The sequence below is a fragment of the Saccopteryx bilineata genome, chromosome 3 (genome assembly GCF_036850765.1).
Source record: "Saccopteryx bilineata isolate mSacBil1 chromosome 3, mSacBil1_pri_phased_curated, whole genome shotgun sequence".
NCBI lineage: Eukaryota > Metazoa > Chordata > Mammalia > Chiroptera > Emballonuridae > Saccopteryx > Saccopteryx bilineata.
In genome coordinates, this window is record NC_089492.1 from 262,532,962 (window position 1) to 262,553,712 (window position 20,751).

Genomic DNA, 20,751 nt, shown 5'->3' on the forward strand with positions numbered 1-20,751 from the left:
ACATTTGCCTACCACAAAACCCTTAAATGTTTGGCCACTAAAAAAAAAAAAAATCTTTGTGATCAATCTTCATGACTAAGTATGAAATAAGGATGTCATTGCATGCTGTTTCAATTTTTTTTTTAATTGCTGGAAATAAAAATAGTACCTTATTCTTCTTTGTTTCAAGGAAGGGCTACCTATATTGTATTAAATTAAGGAATCTTATTTCCTATGTTTTTTAATTTTCAAGAAAAGGTCCAAAACAAACCTTTTTAAAAAAAATTAAATCTCTACTTACCTTTTTTCCTTAGTATCAATTTATTTTCTGCACAGGCTCATGTAATAGAAGGGACTTCTATTTTTATTTTTTAATTTTATTTATTTGTTTTTAGAGAGGAGAGAGAGAGGGAGAGAGAGAAACAGAGAGAGAGAAGGGGGGAGGAGCTGGAAGCATCAACTCCCATATGTGCCTTGACCAGGTAAGCCCAGGGTTTCGAACCGGCGACCTCAGCATTTCCAGGTCGACGCTTTATCCACTGCGCCACCACAGGTCAGACTTCTATTATTTTTTTGAGGAGAATTCATACAGCCATTGATTATACAAAGCCATTTCTCAGGGCTCTTTTCCTTCCACTTGACACATTGAATGCAGCATGATAAGAATAATGCCAAAACAAGAGTCACTGGTTCATCATTTAGGGCACAAATACACGCTTAATTGCTTGACACATCATTGAACGCAAAGCAAGATTAAGTTTCTTTTTCTTCATGGTCTAGAGCTGAGCAGGAGCCCAGGGAAGGGGGAAACCACACAGTTTTCCTTCGTGGGGAAGAGGTGCGCCCCCTGCCGCCCATCGGGTTGTGGGAAGACAAACCCATGCTCTTTTGGTTGCCACAGCCCCTAGGATGAGTGTCCTTCCTGCCCTCCCACTCCCAAGTGTGGTGGAGTGTTTTCCCATCTTCTTGTTCTTCCCGTTGCTGAGCTGCTGTCACTTTTGAACTTCAATGTTGTCTTTGCTATTCCCTGATCTGGTAAAGCTTCCAAATTCTTTTTTTTTTTTTTTTCCCAAAAGGTAAATTTCTGTGTATTCACGCCTAATCTTTAAAAGTTGTGTAAACAATTTTTCTACCCTCCTCCATCATTTGCACAATTTTTGTCAAGTCCAAACGTAATTTAAAATGAGGTAGGTAGTTTCTCTCTATTCGTGCCTTTGTCTTTGTGGTGACTGTTGAGGCCTGTACTAGTCTCTCATTTACGGGAGTGCCACGGGTGGGCACCAATGACTGATGGAGCTTCTCAGTTAGCTATTTTCTCAATCTTGTCCAAATCATCCGTGTCCAGTCTCTCTCTTTTCTTATTAAAATGCTCCTGGATTCTGTTGAGGATGTTCATGCTGTGCTTGCTGTCGACCATGTTCACTGCCAGGCCCCTCTTGCCAAAGCGGCCAGTGCGCCCGATCCGGTGTGGGTAGGCCTCGTTGTCCGGGTTCCCATCCTTGTCCATGGGAAGGTCAAAGTTGATGACAAGAGACACCTGTTCTACATCGATACCACGGGCACACACGTTGGTGGTCACCAGAACCTTCTCTTTGCCCTCTCAGAAGCGCTCAATCACCGCAGCCCTCTGCTCCACTGTCATCTCACCACTCAGCAGAGCCACCTGGTGGCCTCCTTTTTTTTTTTTTTTTAAGGTAAATTTTTTTTTTTTTTAATTTTTTTTTATTTTATTTATTCATTTTAGAGAGGAGAGAGAGAGAGAGAGAGAGACAAGGGGGAGGAGCTGGAAGCATCAACTCCCATATGTGCCTTGACCAGGCAAGCCCAGGGTTTTGAACTGGCAACCTCAGCATTTCCAGGTCGACGCTCTATCCACTGCGCCACCACAGGTCAGGCCTGGTGGCCTTCTTTTGAGAGCTCTGCTGCCAGCCAACTGGCCGTTTTGCGGGTATGGCAGAAGATCATGCTTGAGCAATGGTGATGGCCCCGTAGAGGTTACACAAGGCCTGGAACTTCTCGTCTCTGTTATTGCACAGGACGTAATACTGCTTGATGGTGTCCAATGTCTCCTCCTCACGCTTCAGTTTGATAATGTTTGGTTCTGGGACCACTTTCTGGGCAAATTTCCATACAGAGTCTTCAAAGGTGGCAGAGAAAAGCAGCGTCTGGCAGTTCCTGGGCAGCATCCTTTGGATGTGGATGCTCTGATCTTGGTAGCCCTGAGTAGCTATCATCCCGTCAGCCTCATCTAGAACCAACACCTTGATCTTCTTGGGGTCAATGAACTTGAGCTTGGTACACCAGTCTAAGACAGTCCCAGGAGTGCCAATGACAATGTGCTCACTGATCTTCTGACCTCTGTCCAATTTATTGCCTCGAACAGCATAAGCAAGCTTTAGTTCCGGATGAAATTTGCCCATCTGCTCAATCACTTTTCCTGTTTGAAGCGCCAACTCATATGTTGGGGAGAGGCACAGGCACTGGGGATATATCTCTGCTGGTTCCACTCGGCTGAGCATGGCCAGGACGAAGGCAGCTGTTTTACCAGTACCAGACTGAGACTGGGCAATCAGGTTCTGTGGGGGTTCAGCAAGCATCATGGGCAGTGCGTTCTCTTGTATCTTGGATGGCCGGTTGAAGCCCATGGCATAGACTCCCAGGAGAAGCTGTTGTTTCAGCCGAAGCTCTTCGAAGGACTTCACTGAGTAGAGGGGGGACTTTGGATCTCGCTGCAGGACTTCCACTTGGTTTGTGTTATCGACCAGGTTGCTTCTGATCAGCTTGTTGAGTAAGGACTGGGCAGCTCTGTCCTCATTGGTATCTGGTTTGAATTTCTCTTCCTTGATCTGCAAATTACTGATCGACTTGACAGCCGCTTCCTGCTCGTCCACTGCGAGGGCCCATGAATCGGTGGCCATGGTGCGGAGGGAAGGAGGCCGACTCGCAAAAACAATCACCACACTGCACGCCAACAATCCTTCCAAATTCTGATGCTGATCATATCAGTCATTCACCATCGTAGATGCCGGACTTGAGTAGCCAGCTCCAAATACTTTGGCCTGGGCCGCATTCCGAGTGAGAATGAAAGGTTTCATTGGAGGCCTAGCCTGAGATGAGTGAGAAGCCGATGCCTCTTTTGAGGATTTTTATCTCCTGGTCGGTACGCTCAGTCTCTAAGCTCACACTGGTCTATCTTCGAAGGTGAAGGAGGTGACACGAACGTGTTCATCACGTGCTTCGCCATTTTCCACAGCAGATTTCAGCGCAGACAACCTACGCTCCGTCTCCTTCTTCACTTGTGTCTCTATTTTAGCCTGTCCTTGAGATGCCATAGCAGCAAGACTAGGATGGGCCATGGCAGGACTAGCAGTGTTATATTCAGCTGAGTTCTTGGTTTTGGGCGACTCTAACTAGTGTTGGCACTGAGTTAAGTACAGTGGTACCTTGAGAAACAAACAGACCAACATACGAATTTTTTAAGATACGAGCTACGACTCGGTTTGTATTTTTGTTCGAGATCCGAGTGAAATTTCAAGATACGAGTCGTGATTCGGGAAGCTGCTGCTAGTTGGCACGTTGGTGCACGGCTCCAGTATCAGCAGTTTGATATACGAGTTGACTGACTTTATGAGCTCGGTTACAGAACAAATTAAATTTGTATCTCAAGGTACCACTGTAGTTTAAAAAGTGTTCCTGGACCCACTGTAGCTGATGTTGCCACTTGCTGGGGTTGACTGGTTTCATGGAGAACGCCCCTTAAAAGTACTTTGGCGCCTGACCAGGCGGTGGTACAGTGGATAGAGCGTCAGACTGGGATGTGGAGGACCCAGGTTCGAGACCCCGAGGTCGCTAGTTTGAGCGCGGGCTCATCTGGTTTGAGCAAAAGCTCACCAGCTTGGACCTGAGGTCTCTGGCTTGAGCAAGGGGTTACTCGATCTGCTGAAGACCCACAGTCAAGGCACATACGAGAAAGCAATCAATGAACAACTAAGGTGTCACAACAAAAAACTGATGATTGATGCTTCTCATCTCTCTCCGTTCCTGTCTGTCTGTCCCTATCTATCCCTCTCTCTGACTCTCTCTCTGTCTCTGAAAAAAAAAAAACAAAAAAAAACACAAAAAATCCCTAAAAGTACTTTGGGTTGGTAGAAGCAGTGTCTTCCAAATCTCTGTTTCGGCTGAACAAGATGAGCTGCGCTAACATTTTTGCAGCCTTCTTTTTTTTTTTTGTATTTTTCTGAAGCTAGAAACAGGGAGAGACAGTCAGACAGACTCCCGCATGCGCCCTACCGGGATCCACCCGGCACGCCCACCAGGGGCAACGCTCTGCCCACCAGGGGGCGATGCTCTGCCCCTCCGGGGGGTCACTCTGCCGCGACCAGAGCCACTCTAGCGCCTGGGGCAGAGGCCAAGGAGCCATCCCCAGCGCCCGAGCCATCTTTGCTCCAATGGAGCTTTGGCTGCGGGAGGGGAATAGAGAGACAAAGAGGAAGGAGGGGGTGGGGGTGGAGAAGCAAATGGACGCTTCTCCTATGTGCCCTGGCCGGGAATCGAACCCGGGTCCCCCGCACGCCAGGCTGACGCTCTACCGCTGAGCCAACCTGCCAGGGCTTTTGCAGCCTTCTTAAAGGAGGTGTAGTCCTTTCAACACCTTCTCTTGGATTTCCCCAGTAACTGGAGGTTCAGCCACTACTTCCACTCCGTCCAGAAGCTGCTTGCTGGTGGGAGCCGTGACAGCAACAACTCGCCTTCCTCAGCTGCTGCCATCTTCGGAGAGGGCCCTCGTATCACTTACTCTTGGACAGTGAAATATCCCATACTTCATTCTGTGTTTTCTTTTCTGTCACTCTTTCATGTAGTCTGTCTCTCAACACTCAGTAGTCCCATTTTTTTCCAGTTCAGTGCTGATCTTGACTTTTCAGGTGGGCTTGGAAACTGCATTCACCCTTATAATTTCACATCCAAAGATCATGCCAGCACAGACCTCCCAGGTGGGAGAAAGGAAGTATACGGTGGCTCAGAGACTTTTTATGGTTAGCTTTGTGCTTAGCTTGCCATTGGGGGAAGGGGTTGGGGTGGAGGCTCCCAATTTAGGATCAATCATGAGTATTTTGGCCATGGCCGTTTGGCTCAGTGGTAGAATGTTGGCCTAGCATGTGGATGTCCTGGGTTCAATTCCCGGCCAGGGCACACAGGAGAAGTGCCCATCTGCTTCTCCACCCCTCCCCCTCTCCCTTCTCTCACACTCTGTTTCTCTCTTCTTCTCCTGCAGCCATGGCTTGGTTGGAATGAGTTGGCCCTAGATGCTGAGGATGTCTCCATGGCCTCTGCCTCAGGCGCTATAAGATGGTTCGGTTGCCAAGCAATGGAGCAATGTTCCAGATGGGCAGAACATCGCCTCATAGGAGGCTTGTCTGGTGGATCCCCAGTCAAGGCACATGCAGGAGTCTGTCTCTCTGCCTCCCTGCTTCTCACTTAAAAAGAAAAAAATCATAAGTAAGTCTCAGACTTAGAAGTAAATGACAGGCAGGGGTTATTTTAACCTAACAAAATGTAAGCAGTTGAATTTTTAGTCTTTTCAGAAGACTGAGTCTGAATTCTTTGGGAGAACAATTCAAGTCAGTTTGACCAAACCAGTGATGGGGATTAAGGAAGGCTCTTCCAGACCAGGTGGGTGGGGCCGCCATGGATTCCCCATTACGCCCTCAACTTTGGCCTCTGCTGCACATTTATCCGTCTTACTTCCTGCTATGGTGGTAGTATGTACACGAACAGCGTGGTCTATAGTGGGGAGAGAATGTGGGCATGACTAATTGGCAGTTGGCTAATAGCGTGGGTCTCCTCACATTTGTTTGATTTTTGCCCTTCAGTTTGGTCAGATGATGACTGGCTGAAGAAGTTCTCTGGGAAGACTCTGGAAGAGAACAGAGGAAGAGGGGGCGGAGCCTCCCAAAGCCAAAATGCAGGAGGTGAGAGTGGAGACTGCACACCCAGGGCAATTCTGGCGCAGGTGGTGGTGGGTGAATTGAATGGAGAAGCTTTGGGTTTCTGGTTCCTCGTAAGGCTCTAAGTGTGCTTGGCGACCTGTGAGTGCTGTGGAACGCGGAGGGTGTCTGAGATGAGCAAGGACAGTGGGTGTCCCTCATCACCGGCAGACTGTGGCAGCCAGGTCGCCGTCCTCCCAGACCTGCTCTCACTCAGAGAGGCCCCTCCCCTCAGAGTGCCCAGGCCTCGCTCTCCTTGCCTGGAGCTTCCCTCTGCCTGTCCTACACCAACCTGACCTGTGCTTCTCGGGGAGGTTCAAGGGCGCTCTCTCCGCCCTTTGAACGCTGGTGTTTTCTCTGAGTCCCTTCCTTAGCCCTCCACTCCTCTCTCCACACTGTCCTTGGGCTGTTTCAGCCACTTTTGTCCCGTCTGAGTTATCACAGCCATTCAGTTCTTCAAGGGCAGGAACCATATTTTCTTACTTAACCCTTTGAGTAGTGAGTTCTTTTCATGCTCGCTGACCCCTGGGAGTAAGTTTTTTGTTTTCAAAAAATGAAATTAGTTCCAGTTCCATTTTTATTAACTTAAAATCATGTTTATTTGATAACCAATTTATGGAAACAAGAAGAACATACATTGCCTTTTTTTTGTATTTTTCTGAAGTTGGAAACGGGGAGGCAGTCAGACTCCCACATGCACCCGACCGGGATCCACCCAGCATGCCCACCAAGAGGCGATGCTCTGCCCATCAGGGCGTCGCTCTGTTGCAACCAGAGCCATTCTAGCACCTGAGGCAGAGGCCACAGAGCCATCCTCAGCACCTGGGCCAACTTTGCTCCAATGGAGCCTTGGCTGCGGGTGGAGAAGCAGATGGATGCTTCTCCTGTGTGCCCTAGCTGGGAATTGAACCCGGGACTCTTGCACGCCAGGCTGACACTTTACCACTGAGCCAACCGGCCAGGGCCTACATTGCCTTTTTTTAATGTTGCCTTACACATGTACGATCGTACCCTGGATGGTCAGGAGGCACAAGGACGTACATGAACGTTCGTACTCCTCAAAGGGTTTATAATTCCAATGCTTGGCCTGATGGTTCACTATCTAAATGTGGACCTATCCACACTACAAGGAGGTCAGAGACAGTGAAGTTTTTTTTTTCTTTTTTTAGATTTTATTTATTCATTTTTATAGAGAGAGAGAGAGAGAGAGAAAGAGAGAGAGTAGAGGGAGGAGGAACAGGAAGCATCAACTCCCATATGTGCCCTGACCAGGCAAGCCCAGGGTTTTGAACCGGCGACCTCAGCGTTCCAGGTCGACACTTCATCCACTGCAACCACCACAGGTCAGGCAGTGAAGTTTTCTATATCAAACAAATGGAAAGTTTGTAGTGAACGTTTTATCTAGTCAGACAGCCTTGTCCATTTGGAACATAAAGCAAGGCCCAACCTACTCCATTGTCTTCTAGAACCGAGAAAGGCGTCTGCTCTCCTTGGTTCCATTGTGTCAACCTATGAATATGTAGGGTTAGGCATAGAGGAAGAAGGTTATGGGTCTGTTTAACTGGAGTAAGGTGGGTGGGCTTGAGCTGGGTATGTGGGTGTTGAGAGTTGTGTTGGGCCAGAACAGTTACTCTGTGACCGCAGGGAAGGTAAAACAGGTTGATGTGTCTGAGGGCGAGTGTGAGGAGTAACGTGCCGGCAGGGTGGGGCTCGAGTTAGATGGCGCTGAGGCCTCCTGTCACTAGGTGTCCAGCTGGGGGCTGTGGCCGTACCCTCTGCCCGAGGCCTTCCCTGTCCACACCTGGCTCCAGTCCGCACACTGCAGTTGGGTTCTGGGTGCGTATTCAGAAGAACACTGGTTCTCCGACTCGGGGAGTCAGGGAGTTCTCTCTAACCTGGTGATTTCCTCTGCACCTAGGGAGAGCTCACCACGAAAAAGGCTCGGTCAAATCCTCAGGTGTACATGGACATCAAGATCGGGAACAAGCCAGCCGGCCGCATCCAGATGCTCCTGCGTTCAGACGTCGTTCCCATGACAGCAGGTGAGCAGGGCTCCGCTCAGGACTGCCAGGAAGCTGGTGGGCGAGCAGTGAGCCTTCCCAGGGTTCTCCGCTGCGTCAGTTCTGGTGCCCTTGACAGTAATCCTGACCTGAGTAGTTTTGATCCAGAAATCTAGTAACAGATGAGTCAGAGCAGCTATTTTTGAGACATTATAAGTGCTGGTTTACTATTTTTTAATAATTTTTTAAAATATAAGTAAACATGTATTCATAGTTGTAAAAAAAAAAAAAAGAGGGACTCTGGCCGGCTGGCTCAGTGGTAGAGCATCGGCCTGGTGTGCAGAAGTCCCAGGTTCGATTCCTGGCCAGGGCACACAGGAGAAGCGCCCATCTGCTTCTCCACCCCTCCACCCCTCCTTCCTCTCTGTCTCTCTCTTCCCCTCCCGCAGCGAGGCTCCATTGGAGCAAAGATGGCCCAGGCGCTGGGGATGGCTCCTTGGCCTCTGCCCCAGGCGCTGGAGTGGCTCTGGTCGCAGCAGAGCAATGCCCCGGAGGGGCAGAGCATCGCCCCCTGGTGGGCGTGCCGGGTGGATCCCGGTCGGGCGCATGCGGAGTCTGTCTGACTGTCTCTCCCGGTTTCCAGCTTCAGAAAAATACAAAAAAAAAAAAGAGGATCTGGCCAGTTGGCCCAGTTGGTTTGGTGTGTGGAAGTCCCAGGTTTGATTCCTGGTCAGGGCACACATGAGAAGTGACCATCTGCTTCTCTTCTTCTCCTTCTCCCCCTTCTCTCTTCCCTTCTCACAGTCAGTGGCTTGGTTGGTCTGAGCGTTGGCCCCAGGCATTGAGGATAACTCAGTTGGCATATGAACAACTGTAAATTTACTTTTGCCCCACCATGTGTTTATAGATGATATTTATTTTGGGGAACCATTTGAGAATCAGCTGGAGACCTCATGTACTATCACCACTAAATGTACCTCAGCATGTTTTTTTCTAAGAACAATGGCATTTTTAATATTACCAGAATTAAGCTACCAAACTCAGAAAATTAATACTGATACAATACTGTAATCTATTGTACATACCCAGATTTCTTCATTGTCACAATAATGTCCTCTTTGAGGTTTCTATAGTTGGATTTCTATGTAAAATAGAGTTAGGTTCTAAGCTCAGATGATTATAAACAGATTTTTCTCATCAACATACATGAATGTGGCAAGACATAAGATCTAAGAGGATTAGGTGCTGGCTAGTTGGCTCAGCAGTAGAATGTCAGCCCAGCGTGTAGAAGTCTCAGGTTTGATTCCCAGGCAGGGCACACAGGAGAAGCAACCATCTGTTTCTCCCCGCCCTCCTCCTCCTCCTCCTCCTTCTCTCTCTCTCTCTCTCTCTTTCTCTCTTTCTCTCTTTCCTTTTCTCCTATAGCCATGGCTCAAATGGTTCAAGCAATTAGGCCCTGGGCACTAAAGATGGTTCCATGGCCTCACTTCAGGTGCTAAAATAGCTTGGTTACTGAGCAACAGAGCAGTGGCCCTAGATGGGCAGAGCATCGCCTTGTACAGGGCTTGCCGGGTAGATCCCGGTCGGGTGCATGTGGGAGTCTGTCTCTGCCTCCCTGCCTCCCACCTCATTTAATTAAAGAAAAAAAAAGAGACCTAAGAGGATTTAGAATAATTCTTCATTAGGTGGGACATGGGGGGACATCTTGGCTCCTTGCTCCCTTCCAGCTCATGCCATTAGCACCCATAGTGTATTACTGATCAAAACATATCCTGAAGTTTTCAAGTAGCCTCCAGGGGGCAGTGGAACCCATGGAACCCCAGTCTTAGACAATCCCATCGGGTTCCTGGGCTTTCAGTCATGTCTCTGATTCTCCTCCCACACATCCGTCTCCAGGCCGATCTCCCTGTTGTCTCCCCTTGGAGCCCCCGTGGCTTCTCCTGCCCAACAACAATCTTCTCCCCAAACTTTTCCTCCGGTCTTCCTGTTTCAGTCAGTGACACCACCATCCACCCAGCCAATGAGTCAGAAACTCAGGACTCACCCTGGACCCCTCTCCTCTCACCCGTGTGTCAGATGCTTCTGTCTTCAGTCACCTCCTGGTCCGCTGCTCTCCGCCCTCCTCCACAGCCAGGTGCCCGAGCTCACCTCTGGTTCCGCTCTTGCCTCTTCCCCGTTTGAGGTCCGGCATGGCGAGAGGAGTCAGAGCCGTCCCTCTAATGGAAAACCAGTCACATCCTTCTGCTGACAGCCCTCCGGGGCCCCATGGCCTGTGGGATCCAGTCCAGCAGGGCCGCCCCTCCCCTAGCTCCCTGACCTGCTCCCTCTGCGTCCCCACCGTCCCCACCGCAGCCTCGCTGTTCCTCACACCCCAGAGCTCGCTCCCCTTGGGTCTCAGCAGGTGCTGCTTCCTGTCTGGAGCGTCTTCCTCCAGTTTCCACAGGGTTCACCCCCACCTCCTTCAGGTGTCACACGTGTCACTGTGTCCGAGGGACTCACCCTGACCCTCTCTAAACGGGCTTCCTGCCACCTCACTCTTCTGTTAAGTCCGTTTCCGTTACCCACTTACTACCTGAAATTACGTTATAATTCATTCACTTATTTTCTGTCTCCCTTCTGAGAACCTCGGCCTCAGGCGGGCAGGACGCAGACGGTCTTTCACCGTTGTGTTCTGGAACAGTTTCTGACACATAGTAAACACACAAGTATTTGAATATTTAGAGCAGGTGTTCACTGGGCTGGTCTATGTGTGAGACTCCCTGCTCTGCTCTGGCTCTGAGAGTGGAATGGGATTCAGTCCCTGTCCCCAGGGAGCACACGGTGCAGGGGCCCAGTGTGAGGAGTGGGCTTTCTCACCTACTCGCCAGGTCCTAGAGCTAGGACAGACCAGAGCACCTCTCCTGCTGCCCCCCTTCCCGGGCTGTCCCTGAGGGCACACCCTGTGGGACCACTGCAGAGTAACCGGTCAGAGCAGGTGCAGAAGTGCTTCTGTCCTCGCTCTCGCTCCTGGTACCAGACTGGTGGGCTGGGTTAGCCAGACTCCGTTTCTGCCCTCATACCTGCTGGTCTTGAGTCCGATAGACACCCATAATCAGTCCAGGAGCCTGTTCACTCATTCAGTCATTGAGCCAGTAGTCAGAGATGTATTGCTGCAGAAGCCCAGCGCCCTTCTTTGGTGTGTGCTTGGTGCTGGGGCACATAAGAAGCCAAAGGTGGTTCCTACCACTGGTGCCACCCTGGTGCCCAGTTTGTAGCCTGTGCTGGGCTGGCCTTGTGGCCTACAAAGCTTCTGGCCAGCCAGGCCTCCTCACAGCATCTCTCATGCCCTGAGGCTGAGCTAGCAACCATCAGTCACCAGAAAATTCCTCCAGGGCTGCCACCTGCTGCCCTGCTACTGCAGTATCTCCGAATCAAACAGCAACATTTAGAAACCGCTGGGCTGGGCTGGTTCTCGTTTTGGGTTGAGATCAGGTTGAGCCTGTAGGGAAGGGGACAAGCCTCCTGGCCTGTGGTTCCAGTGATCCCAGACCAGCTCCTGCTGAGGGATGGATGCCAGCCCTGCTTCTGACATCTGGAGCCAGCAGGGGGCTGGGGGAGTTTCTCCCGCTTAGGTTGGCTGGAGCCCACTCCCATGGCCTGTAGCATTCCCAGCAGAGACCCTTCTTAATTAGGTGTTCCTCTCACAGGTGGTCGGTCATGGCTGTCAGGACGGGCAGCAGAGAGGCCAGGAGAATGGCAGCCATTCAGGGTTGGTGTGGTCACCAAGAGAGAGGAGGATGTATGTGAAGTGCTCAGCATGGCCAGTCGGGGTGAGACATGCAGGGACCTGGAGCAGACTGACCCGAGGCCCCAAGAGGGTAGGACTGGTCTCTCAACTCTGAAATAAGAGGAAAGGTTGTGGGGGACCCTGTCGCTTACCATGCTTTCCTGGCTGTCCTGAGAAGATGGGGCCAGCAGACCGGCCAGGAGGCTAGTAGGTAGGGACCATGGGGTGACAATTGCTCACTTGTGCAGTGCAAGGGCTTCCCCAGAAGTTACCCCTGGGTCCCCTGACCCTTGTATACAGGGGTTGACCTGAGACTCAGAGGTGAGGGCCAAGCCCAGAGATTCCAGGTTACTAGCCAGGCCGGTGATCGTGCGGTTGTTGTCCCTTTCCTGATGCTGGGTGGGGCTCAGATGGTAGCGGCTTGGTGGCCCCACACTGCCCTCTGGGGAAGGAATGCTGAGACCTGGCTTGTAAGTGAGAAAACTATGGCAGAAGTCTAGGTGTGGAATGCTACTACAAATTGTTTTCAAAGAATATTTAATAACAAAATTTTAGAATATATCATAAATTGAATAAATCAAATCACCAAGCAGTACATCAAGTATGATCCTAATGTTGGAAAATAACCATCTCTTTTGTATAAAGACATATGCACCAAGAAAAAAGACTGGAAGGAATCATTAACAATAGTTATCTCTCTCTGGTGGATTATGTGTTTGTTTTTTTCCATTGATTTGAGAGGAAGGGAGAGAAAGAGGGAGAAGAAGAAAGAAGCATCAACTTGTTCCACTTAGACATGCACTCATAGGCTGCTTCTTGTATGTGCCCTGACTGGGGATCAAACCCGTGACCTTGGCGCACCAGAACAATGCCCCATCCACTGAGCAACATGGCCGGGGCCTGTTTTTTATTTTCAAAAATTTTCCTAGTGTGCTTGACCAGGAAGTGGTGCAGTGGATAGAACATTGGCCTCGGATGCTGAGGACCCAGGTTCGAAACCCCAGGGTGTTACCAGCTTGAGCAGGGGGTTACTGGCTTAAAGCCCAAGGTCGCTGGCTTGAGCAAGAGGTCATTCACTCTGCTGTAGCCCCCGGTCAAGGCACATATGAGAAAGCAATCAGTGAATAACTAAGGTCCCACAACAAAGAACTGAAGCATCTTATCTCTCTCCCTTCCTGTCTTGCAAAAAAGAAAAAAGAAAAAATAAAAATTTCCTAGTGTGTGTAAAATATTTTCTTAAGTGCGGAAAAACTTAAAGAGAGTCAAATGGTTGCTCATGGCTCCCAGCAGGAAGAGGAGCCCCAGGAAGTTCCTCCCTTCAGCTTCCCGTGAGGCTGCAGGTGGGGTGCGGCCACTGCAGGTCACTGCCAGCCAGGGCTGCTTCCACAGGCAGGGCAGGTGCAAGTTCGCCCCTCACCCCAAGAGATTACCAAATTTAAAACAAAAAGAGAAGCCTGACCTGTGGTGGCGCAGTGGATAAAGCGTCGACCTGGAAATGCTGAGGTCGCCGGTTCGAAACCCTGGGCTTGCCTGGTCAAGGCACATATGGGAGTTGATGCTTCCAGCTCCTCCCCCTTCTCTCTCTCTATCTCTCCTCTCTCTCTCTCTCTGTCTCTCCCTCTCCTCTCTAAAATGAATAAATAAATAAATGAATTAAAACAAAAAGAGAACCCAAAAAAAATTTACTAAGCTTAGATTTTTTAGGACAACACAACTTTGAAGTAAACACAGCAGCACCCTGGGGCGCATCCTGGGGAGAGGGAGTTATAGGAAGGCACACAAGGAAGCCCACGGTGCACATTATTTTACAGTGAGGCCACGGCTAGATGCTACTCATCTCACACACATGCTCAGACAGCGTACTAAGTGCTTTGTGGACACACCTGAGCCCCACCATGGCCGAGCAAGGGCAGAAGCCATGCCCCTTTCTACAGGGGAAGACCTAACTCAGGTTACATAATTCAGTCAAATTAATAAGAGAGAGCCAGACTGGATGTCAGGTCTACTGGCTGCAAAACCTGCTCTCTCCTGGTCACGGTCTCCTTTCCTGTGAAATTGCAGGGGATTTCCTGGAGCGTATTACCCATTTCCCTGTGCAGGGAGACAGCGGAATATGGTTTTGCCTGATACGCTGGCATCAGGGCCAGCGCTGCATTTGATTGTGAAGATGTGCAGTGGGGGAGGTGAGGACAGCTGTCGGCCCCGCTCTGATGGCCCAGACTCGCTGTGCCTTTGCGTCCTCTCTAACGTCAGCATTTACTTTGCTGTCCATGGGCCTGAGTTGACCGCCCTTGTGCTTCTAATGTGTAGCCTTGAATGTAACCTGGGCTGCCAGGGGCAACCAGATAAACAAGGTGGCCTTGGTAACTAAACACAGCCACCTCATGGGCTTCGTGTCCACCATGACTTCCCTTCTCCAAGGCCTGTATTGTTGGATGTCGTGTGGTGCCGCCTGGGTGGCTGAAGGCACTCAGCAAGGCCACGACCACTGCACTTTCAGTTTTTCTGCGTGAAAAGGTGTCATGTCACGATTGTCACGTTCCTGTCTGCCCACCACTGGTGAAGGCAGTTCGCATCTTCAAAATATTCATTTCACACACTTTCCTGGCACCCCTAAACCATTCCAGGTTATGTGCTAGCACTGAAGGGACTAGACATTGACACCTGTCTGCAAGCCTCCACTGCCCCAGTGTTGTGAGGCGAGAGCTGTTCCTTAGAAGGTGCTGAAATGCAGGTTTTGTATCCTATGGCACCTGGGCCCTGAGTGAGAGAGGTCGGGGTGGCTGGCACATTCTCTGGCTCAAAGGGCCTTTGGAGGTGAAAGTCTTGTGTGCTCAGGTCACAGGTGGGAAACTGGAGCCCGACAGCAAGCAGGTCAGTGGCTGAGTTGGAACCAGTATACAGTTGTCATGATGTTCCTGCCGATGCCTGGCCCAGTCCTGGTCAGTCTGAGCTAACGAAACGCCCCAGTCTGGGCCCATTCTCTCTGTGCACAGGGAGGACTTTCTCTACACTCGCTCCCAGAGTCCCTCCCAGGCCCAGGTGTGGGGGTTGCTGTCCTCAGGGCACAGTGAATCCAGGGATGCGTGTCCTTGGGCACATGGGACTTTCTGCCTCAGTGGGCTGTGCCTGTGGGCTGGGATGAGCCCAGGATCTGCTATTAATGACCCAGTATTTCAGGGTTCAGGCAGCTGGACTCTGTCTACCTCTGCAGGTAAATTATAGGTTTAGTAAGTCAGAAATCCAATAAACACTCCAACTGCCTCGGCTGCTCCAAGGAGAGCAGTGGTTTCCGGGAACCTCCCCACCCAGCGCATCCTAATTACTGCCTGTCACTCCCCTGTGACAGGGGCCTTTTCTTTGGCTCAGGCACCCAGAAACAGGAAGGACTCGGGCACACAGGGTGACCAGTCTCTTCTTACCTTCCAGACAAGCAGACACTGACAGTGGCTACATTTGCCCCACACCAGCCAGAGGTGGCCCAGGCGCATTGCTCAGGGAATGGATTGCTCCTTAGCATGGGAGGAGCAGGAACCAGTTCATTTCAACTGGGAACAGCTGGTGGCTGCTGAAAGTTTCGTGCTGAGGGTCTGAGACCCTTTCCAGGTTCAGTGGGAAAAGCACCCAGGTGATTCCTATTGTCCACGGGCAAGATAGATAGTGTAAGAGTTACCTTCGTCTCTGTGCTGAGCCCCATATGCAGGCTGAGAGAACTGGAAGCCCCCAAGAGTCTTTGCTTTGCTTCTCTGGGGGCCACACCCCTTCCCCAAGCAGGTGGAGGGCAGGCCTAGGACACGAACCCATCCAGCTTGTTCTTTTTCTAATGTGCTGACTGCTGGCGAGCACGTTAGGAGCCCAGTAGAGGGCATGTCCATGTCCAGCTATGCCCTGGAAATGCCCAGTGGTGCTCAGGGAAGGGGCAGACCCTGCTCCCACACCCCAAACCTGCGGTGAGTGATGCAAGCCCAGCCAGCCAGCCAGCCTTACATTCCAGGTGCTCCTCAGGCCAGCCCAGGTCGCCCATAGTAAGGGCCAGGGTGGCCAAGGACAGGTCCTAAGGCCTTCAGTGTTGATGCCAGACGGCACTGTCAGCACACCAACTACTCAGACACTGCAGGGGCCAGAGGGCGGGGAACAAGCCACAGACTCCAGGGACAGCAGGGAGGGGCCTGGAGAGGACCAACCAGATGCTGGCTGGATGTGAGCAGAGACATGAGAGACTTCCCTTTGGCCCCACTAGAGCTATGGTGGCATTTGGCTGGCTTCTGGAGAGCGGCTGCTCCCGGTGGGAGGCGCTGCAGTGGCCGGGAGCGGGGTCTCAGTGGCAGCTGCAGGCCTTGACCACCATGTTGCAGTGTTTGCGCAGGATGACGTTGCTGCTGTCGTAGTAGAGCACGGAGGTGGCACTCAGATTGGTGGGTGCGCAGCATGCCTTGGGGACCGCGTCTAGCTTCTTCAGGTGCACCTGGCCAGGGTGAGGTCCGCAGGCAGAGGTGTGAGCACACCAACCTTCCCCCAGGACCTGTGCAGCCCGGCCCCCTGCTCCATTGACTGCAGCCTGGGCAGATGTGGGGGGGGGGGGCAAACCTGCCCTCCTTTACCCCTTCCCTGCCGAGGCCCTCAGGGCACAGCCTGGGCACCTGCCTGCTCGCTGCCACACCTACTGCCCTCAGACCTGAGGACCCTGCTGGTCCCCAGCACACAATGCACCTGTGGCAGGTAGCGTAGCCTGAAGCCCCTGCCTGAGGCCTCTGGGGTCCCCTCCACTCCTCCCTCTTCTCTGTGCTTCTGTGATGTCCTTAATCATCTTGCCCATCTTTGTCATTCATGGTCTGTCTGCCCTCTTGACTGGGACCCCATGGGTGTTCCTGGGACAAGTGGATAAAGCCCAGGGTTCTAGGTTCACCCTTGGGTGTTCAACGCCCTTATTTCTCAAAGCACTTTTCATCCCTCACAACAGCTTCTGTGGCAAGGACTGCTCTGGCAGATGAAGAAACTGAGGCACACAGGCCACGTGAGCTGTGGCAGGACTTGGACCCAGGCACAGTGACCCTACTCCCTCCTCCAGAATAGCTTTACCCACCCAAAAGAGCCTGAGTGAGGAGCTGTTTCGGCCTCCATACAAATATTTATCCTGAGACTTGGCAGGATGAGCTGAGTTTACACTGGACTCGTCAGGGCCCCGAAGGGACGGGCCCAGAAGGCTGCCCTGCATTCTGGGGGCAGAAGAGAAAAGGACCCTGCCTCTGTCAGTGTGTTTTGGCCATTTCTAGGGCCCAGGACCGCCCAGCCCTCACGGAGTCTGCAGAGCAGGACCTGGATGAAGCCATCTGATAGGGGGACATGTCCAGCAATCTGATCCCTGTTCCCCAATTCCCAGCCTTGTCCCGGAAGCCCCAGCTCTGCGCCAGCCTGCCAGGAGGACTGTCAGCCCGGCACTGGGCTGGCGTGGGGCCCACTGAGGAAGCCGAGGCCTCTGTAGGGATGTCCAGCCAGACTGGGACATGGGGACCACTGCTCCCTAACTTCCCAGCCTCCACGTGTGGTGTCTGCCTCGGCATGCACAGGCCTACGTGAAAGAAACCCGGCAATGCCGCCCTGGTGTGCTGCTGTACCAGGACGGGGAGCACAGCAATGTTCCAGACAGAGCCCCTGCTCCATCACCAAGGCCTTCTATTAGGGACCCCTGCCCACCCAACATCACCTCCCTGGGCCCTCCTTTGCTTCTCTCCAGCCCCGCCTCCCTGTGGACCCTGAGCCCACCCGGCTGCTCCTGTCCTGGGGCCTGTGCACTCGCTCCCGCCTGGAAAGACCATCCTCCTCGTGCAGAGGCCCAGTCTTCCCTCCTCACAGGTCCCACTGTCCTGGCTGGTCTCTGGCAGCCGCCCCCTCTCCCCAGGAGGGCAGCTGCTGCCCTGTTTGCACCCACGACAGCCTGAGCGCTCACTCCTGCTGCCCAACAGTGGGGGCCAAGGGCCTGCACAGAGGTGGGAGGGTAGCTCTGGAGGTGCAAGTGCAGTTGTCCCCCCACACGCCTCCCAGGACCTGGGAGACGCACATCCATGAAGGATGGGAGGCCTGGGTGGCCATCACACAGAGCCTGTCACCCCGAGTTTCACCAAGATAGGGAGCCCTCAGGGTCCAGCAAATCCCAACTGACGTTGAGAAAGTAGGCGGTACAGATCAAAGCAGCTTCCCCTACATTTACTCTCACCCTAAGGAACCCCCTTGACAGCCTCTTGCTAGGTAAATGTAAGGCTTGAGCATGTTACAAACTGAGTCTCGGTTAACATTCTAGAAGTCTCAACACATAAACCATTTAAAATGCTGAGCAGTAATCAGCAGCAACAATATTCCTCATAGGCTCTGGCCGGTTGGCTCAGCGGTAGAGCGTCAGCCTAGCTTGCAGGAGTCCCGGGTTCGATTCCCGGCCAGGGCACACAGGAGAAGCGCCCATCTGCTTCTCCACCCCTCCCCCTCTCCTTCCTCTCTCTCTCTCTTCCCCCTCCCGCAGCCAAGGTTCCATTGGAGCAAAGATGGCCTGGGCACTGAGGATGGCTCTGTGGCCTCTGCCTCAGGTGCTAGAATGGCTCTGGATGCAAGAGAGCGATGCCCCAGAGGGGCAGAGCATTGCCCCCTGGTGGGCATGCAGGAGTCTGTCTGACTGCCTCCCCGTTTCCAGCTTCGGAAAAGTGAAAAAATATATATTCCTCATAGAAGCTACTTTTTAGTATTAAAGTGACCCCAAACACCATGCCATCTGTTGACGGGCAAGAGCTAGGACTAGAAAAAAACGAACCCAAAGTAAACAGGAGGAGGAGCCCAAGCCCAAGAAAGCTCAGGTGGCTTCTGTACTCTGTGATTGAGGCACACACCTGTCTCACCCTGTGTGCATGTGTCATAGGAGGTTGAACAATCCAGTGTGCACAGGTGAACGTGTGTTCAGAGCACACAGGTGTCCAGGTGGTGTGCACATCTGTTTGTGCATGTGACCACAGCAGGCTGCCCTTATGAGTCTGTGTCTCACCACATCCCTGCATGTCCCCGGGCACAGATGTGTGTGTACCAGCAGTGAGTACATACACAGCATACCACACAGGGACCAGCATCTCTACAGGTGTGGGAATTTACAATGCACGAAGCCAAGGTTCCAGATGGAGAAACCTCCCTGAGACCCGAGCAGGTTGTTCCCAATTCACCTCCTGCAGTCCCAGCCCCTCTCCCCAGCGCACCCTCCCCCAGGGTCTGGGCAGGACAGGTTGGTACTGACCAGGGACTGCAGGATGGCGTGGTTGGTGGCATTCATGCAGGAGTCCAGCGGGAAGGAGCACTCCCCCTCACAGTAATCGGCTGAGTAGCCCTGGGGGCGATGACCCAATCCTGGGTGGGAGAAGGGGAGAATGAGTCCCACCCATGTGGCTCCTCTCAAGCCCCTCCATCCAGCACCTGTCACAGGATTCAGGGCTTCCCCTTACCCACCCTCAGCCTCAGAGACCTCTCAACCTACCCTCAGGCCCCTCCGGGGGCACGCCCCCATCCCAAGACCCTCAGCAAACAGTACTGCACACATCTGTCCCCATCATGTGCCATCAGCACTCAGCATCATCCTCCCAGACTGTCCCTCACGTCCTGTCTCCTGAGGCTGGAGAAGGCACAGAGGCACTGCCACTCTGGCCTACGTCCTTGAAGCATGTGCATCTACCAGCCCCTGTGGCGGGGCGGGGTGACAACTGCACCACAATGGCCATAGCTCCCCTGCCTCTGCCCCCAGGCGGGACTGCTGGCCCAGTCCCAGAGCTAGGCCAGCAGAAGTGAGCACTCAGGCTGTGCTGGGTGCACAGATGCAGCTACCCAGTAGGGAAAAGGTTGTCTCCATATTCATGGGTTGTACCAGAAAGCACTTTGTCACTACAAAAGCAATATAGTTTCTCTAGAAAACGTAGAGAACACAGAATGTAATGATAGATGAGAAATTAAGCTTCCCCAGTTCTACCTCTTCCCAGAGATAACACTTAGGATCTTCAGGTGAGTATCCTCGTTCAAGAAAGGGGGAGCTTGACCTGTGGTGGCACAGTGAATAAAGTGTCAACCTGGAATGCTGAGGTCGCCAGTTCGAATCCCTGGGCTTGCCCGGTCAAGGCACATATGGGAGTTGATGCTTCCTGCTCCTCCCCCCTTCTCTCTCTCCCCTCTCTAAAAATGAATAAATCTTAAAGAAAGAAGGGAGGAGGCCCTGCCAATTTGCACTGTGGATAGAGCTTCGGCCTGGTGTGCAGACATCCGGGTTTGATCCCAGCCAGGGCACACATGAGAAGCAACCATCTGCATCTTTTGCCCACACACTCCCCCTTCCCTCTCTCCTTGAGCAGCAGTGGCTTGATTAGTTTGAACGCAGCCCTGAGCGCTGAGGATAGCTTGGTTGGTTCAAGCATTGGCTCCAGACGGGGCTTGCCAGATAAATCTCAGTAGGGGTGTATGTGGGAGTCTCACTCTCTAGATCTCACTTAAAAAAAGAGAAAAGGAATGGGGAGCCTGGCCTGTGGTGGCACAGTGGATCAAGTGCTGACCTGGAATGCTGGGGTCACCGGTTTGAAAACCCAGGCTTGTCTGGTTAAAGCACATACGAGAATCAACTAGTTGATACTTCCTCTCTTCCTGCTCCCCTTTCTCTCTAGAATCAATAAATTAAAAAAAGAGGAGGGGGAGCCTTGATCTAATAACTTTGTTGGCTGGGTCATCATCCAGCTTTGCAAAGGTTGCTGGTTGGATGCCTGGTCAGGGCACAGAAACAAATCAATGTTTCTGTGTGTCTGTCCCTTCCTCTCTCAAGTGAATAAACCTTATTTTATTAAAAAAAATTTTAATCTTGCCTTGTTGCACTGGCCTCACATTTATTTACTTATGTTTTTAATTTGTTATTTTTAGCATGAGAGAGACAGATGAGAAGCATCAATTCATAGTTGCGGCACTTGAGTTCAATTGCTTTTTTGTTTGTGCCTTGATGGTGGGTGCTCCAGACGAA

The 20,751-nt window shown here is 51.9% G+C and overlaps 2 protein-coding genes and 2 pseudogenes across 8 annotated transcripts in view; 1 reads left to right on the top strand and 3 right to left on the bottom strand.

The window, feature by feature from the left end:
• Window positions 1-17,001, top strand: part of PABPC4 (poly(A) binding protein cytoplasmic 4) — a 43,019-nt gene extending 26,018 nt beyond the window's left edge. For 3 of the 7 annotated variants that reach the window (XM_066269547.1, XM_066269550.1, XM_066269548.1), the window contains 4 exons: window positions 5,252-5,475; window positions 5,850-5,948; window positions 7,882-8,005; window positions 16,690-16,996. The gene's annotated coding sequence lies outside the window, so the exon portion shown is untranslated. Of the gene's footprint in view, window positions 1-5,251; window positions 5,476-5,849; window positions 5,949-7,881; window positions 8,006-16,689 lie in introns of all 7 variants that reach the window. The other 4 variants (XM_066269555.1, XM_066269549.1, XM_066269546.1 and 1 more) reach the window with 3 other exon arrangements.
• On the bottom strand, window positions 612-5,006 carry LOC136330054 (immunoglobulin-binding protein 1-like; annotated as a pseudogene).
• Window positions 1,144-2,981, bottom strand: LOC136331308 (ATP-dependent RNA helicase DDX19A-like; annotated as a pseudogene).
• The window catches only part of LOC136331307 (bone morphogenetic protein 8B-like), a 30,389-nt gene continuing 24,799 nt past the window's right edge, over window positions 15,162-20,751 (bottom strand). The window contains 3 exon segments of the mRNA XM_066269571.1: window positions 15,162-16,194; window positions 19,000-19,097; window positions 19,100-19,109. Coding sequence (XP_066125668.1) covers window positions 16,048-16,194; window positions 19,000-19,097; window positions 19,100-19,109 — 255 coding nt within the window. The 3' untranslated portion in view covers window positions 15,162-16,047.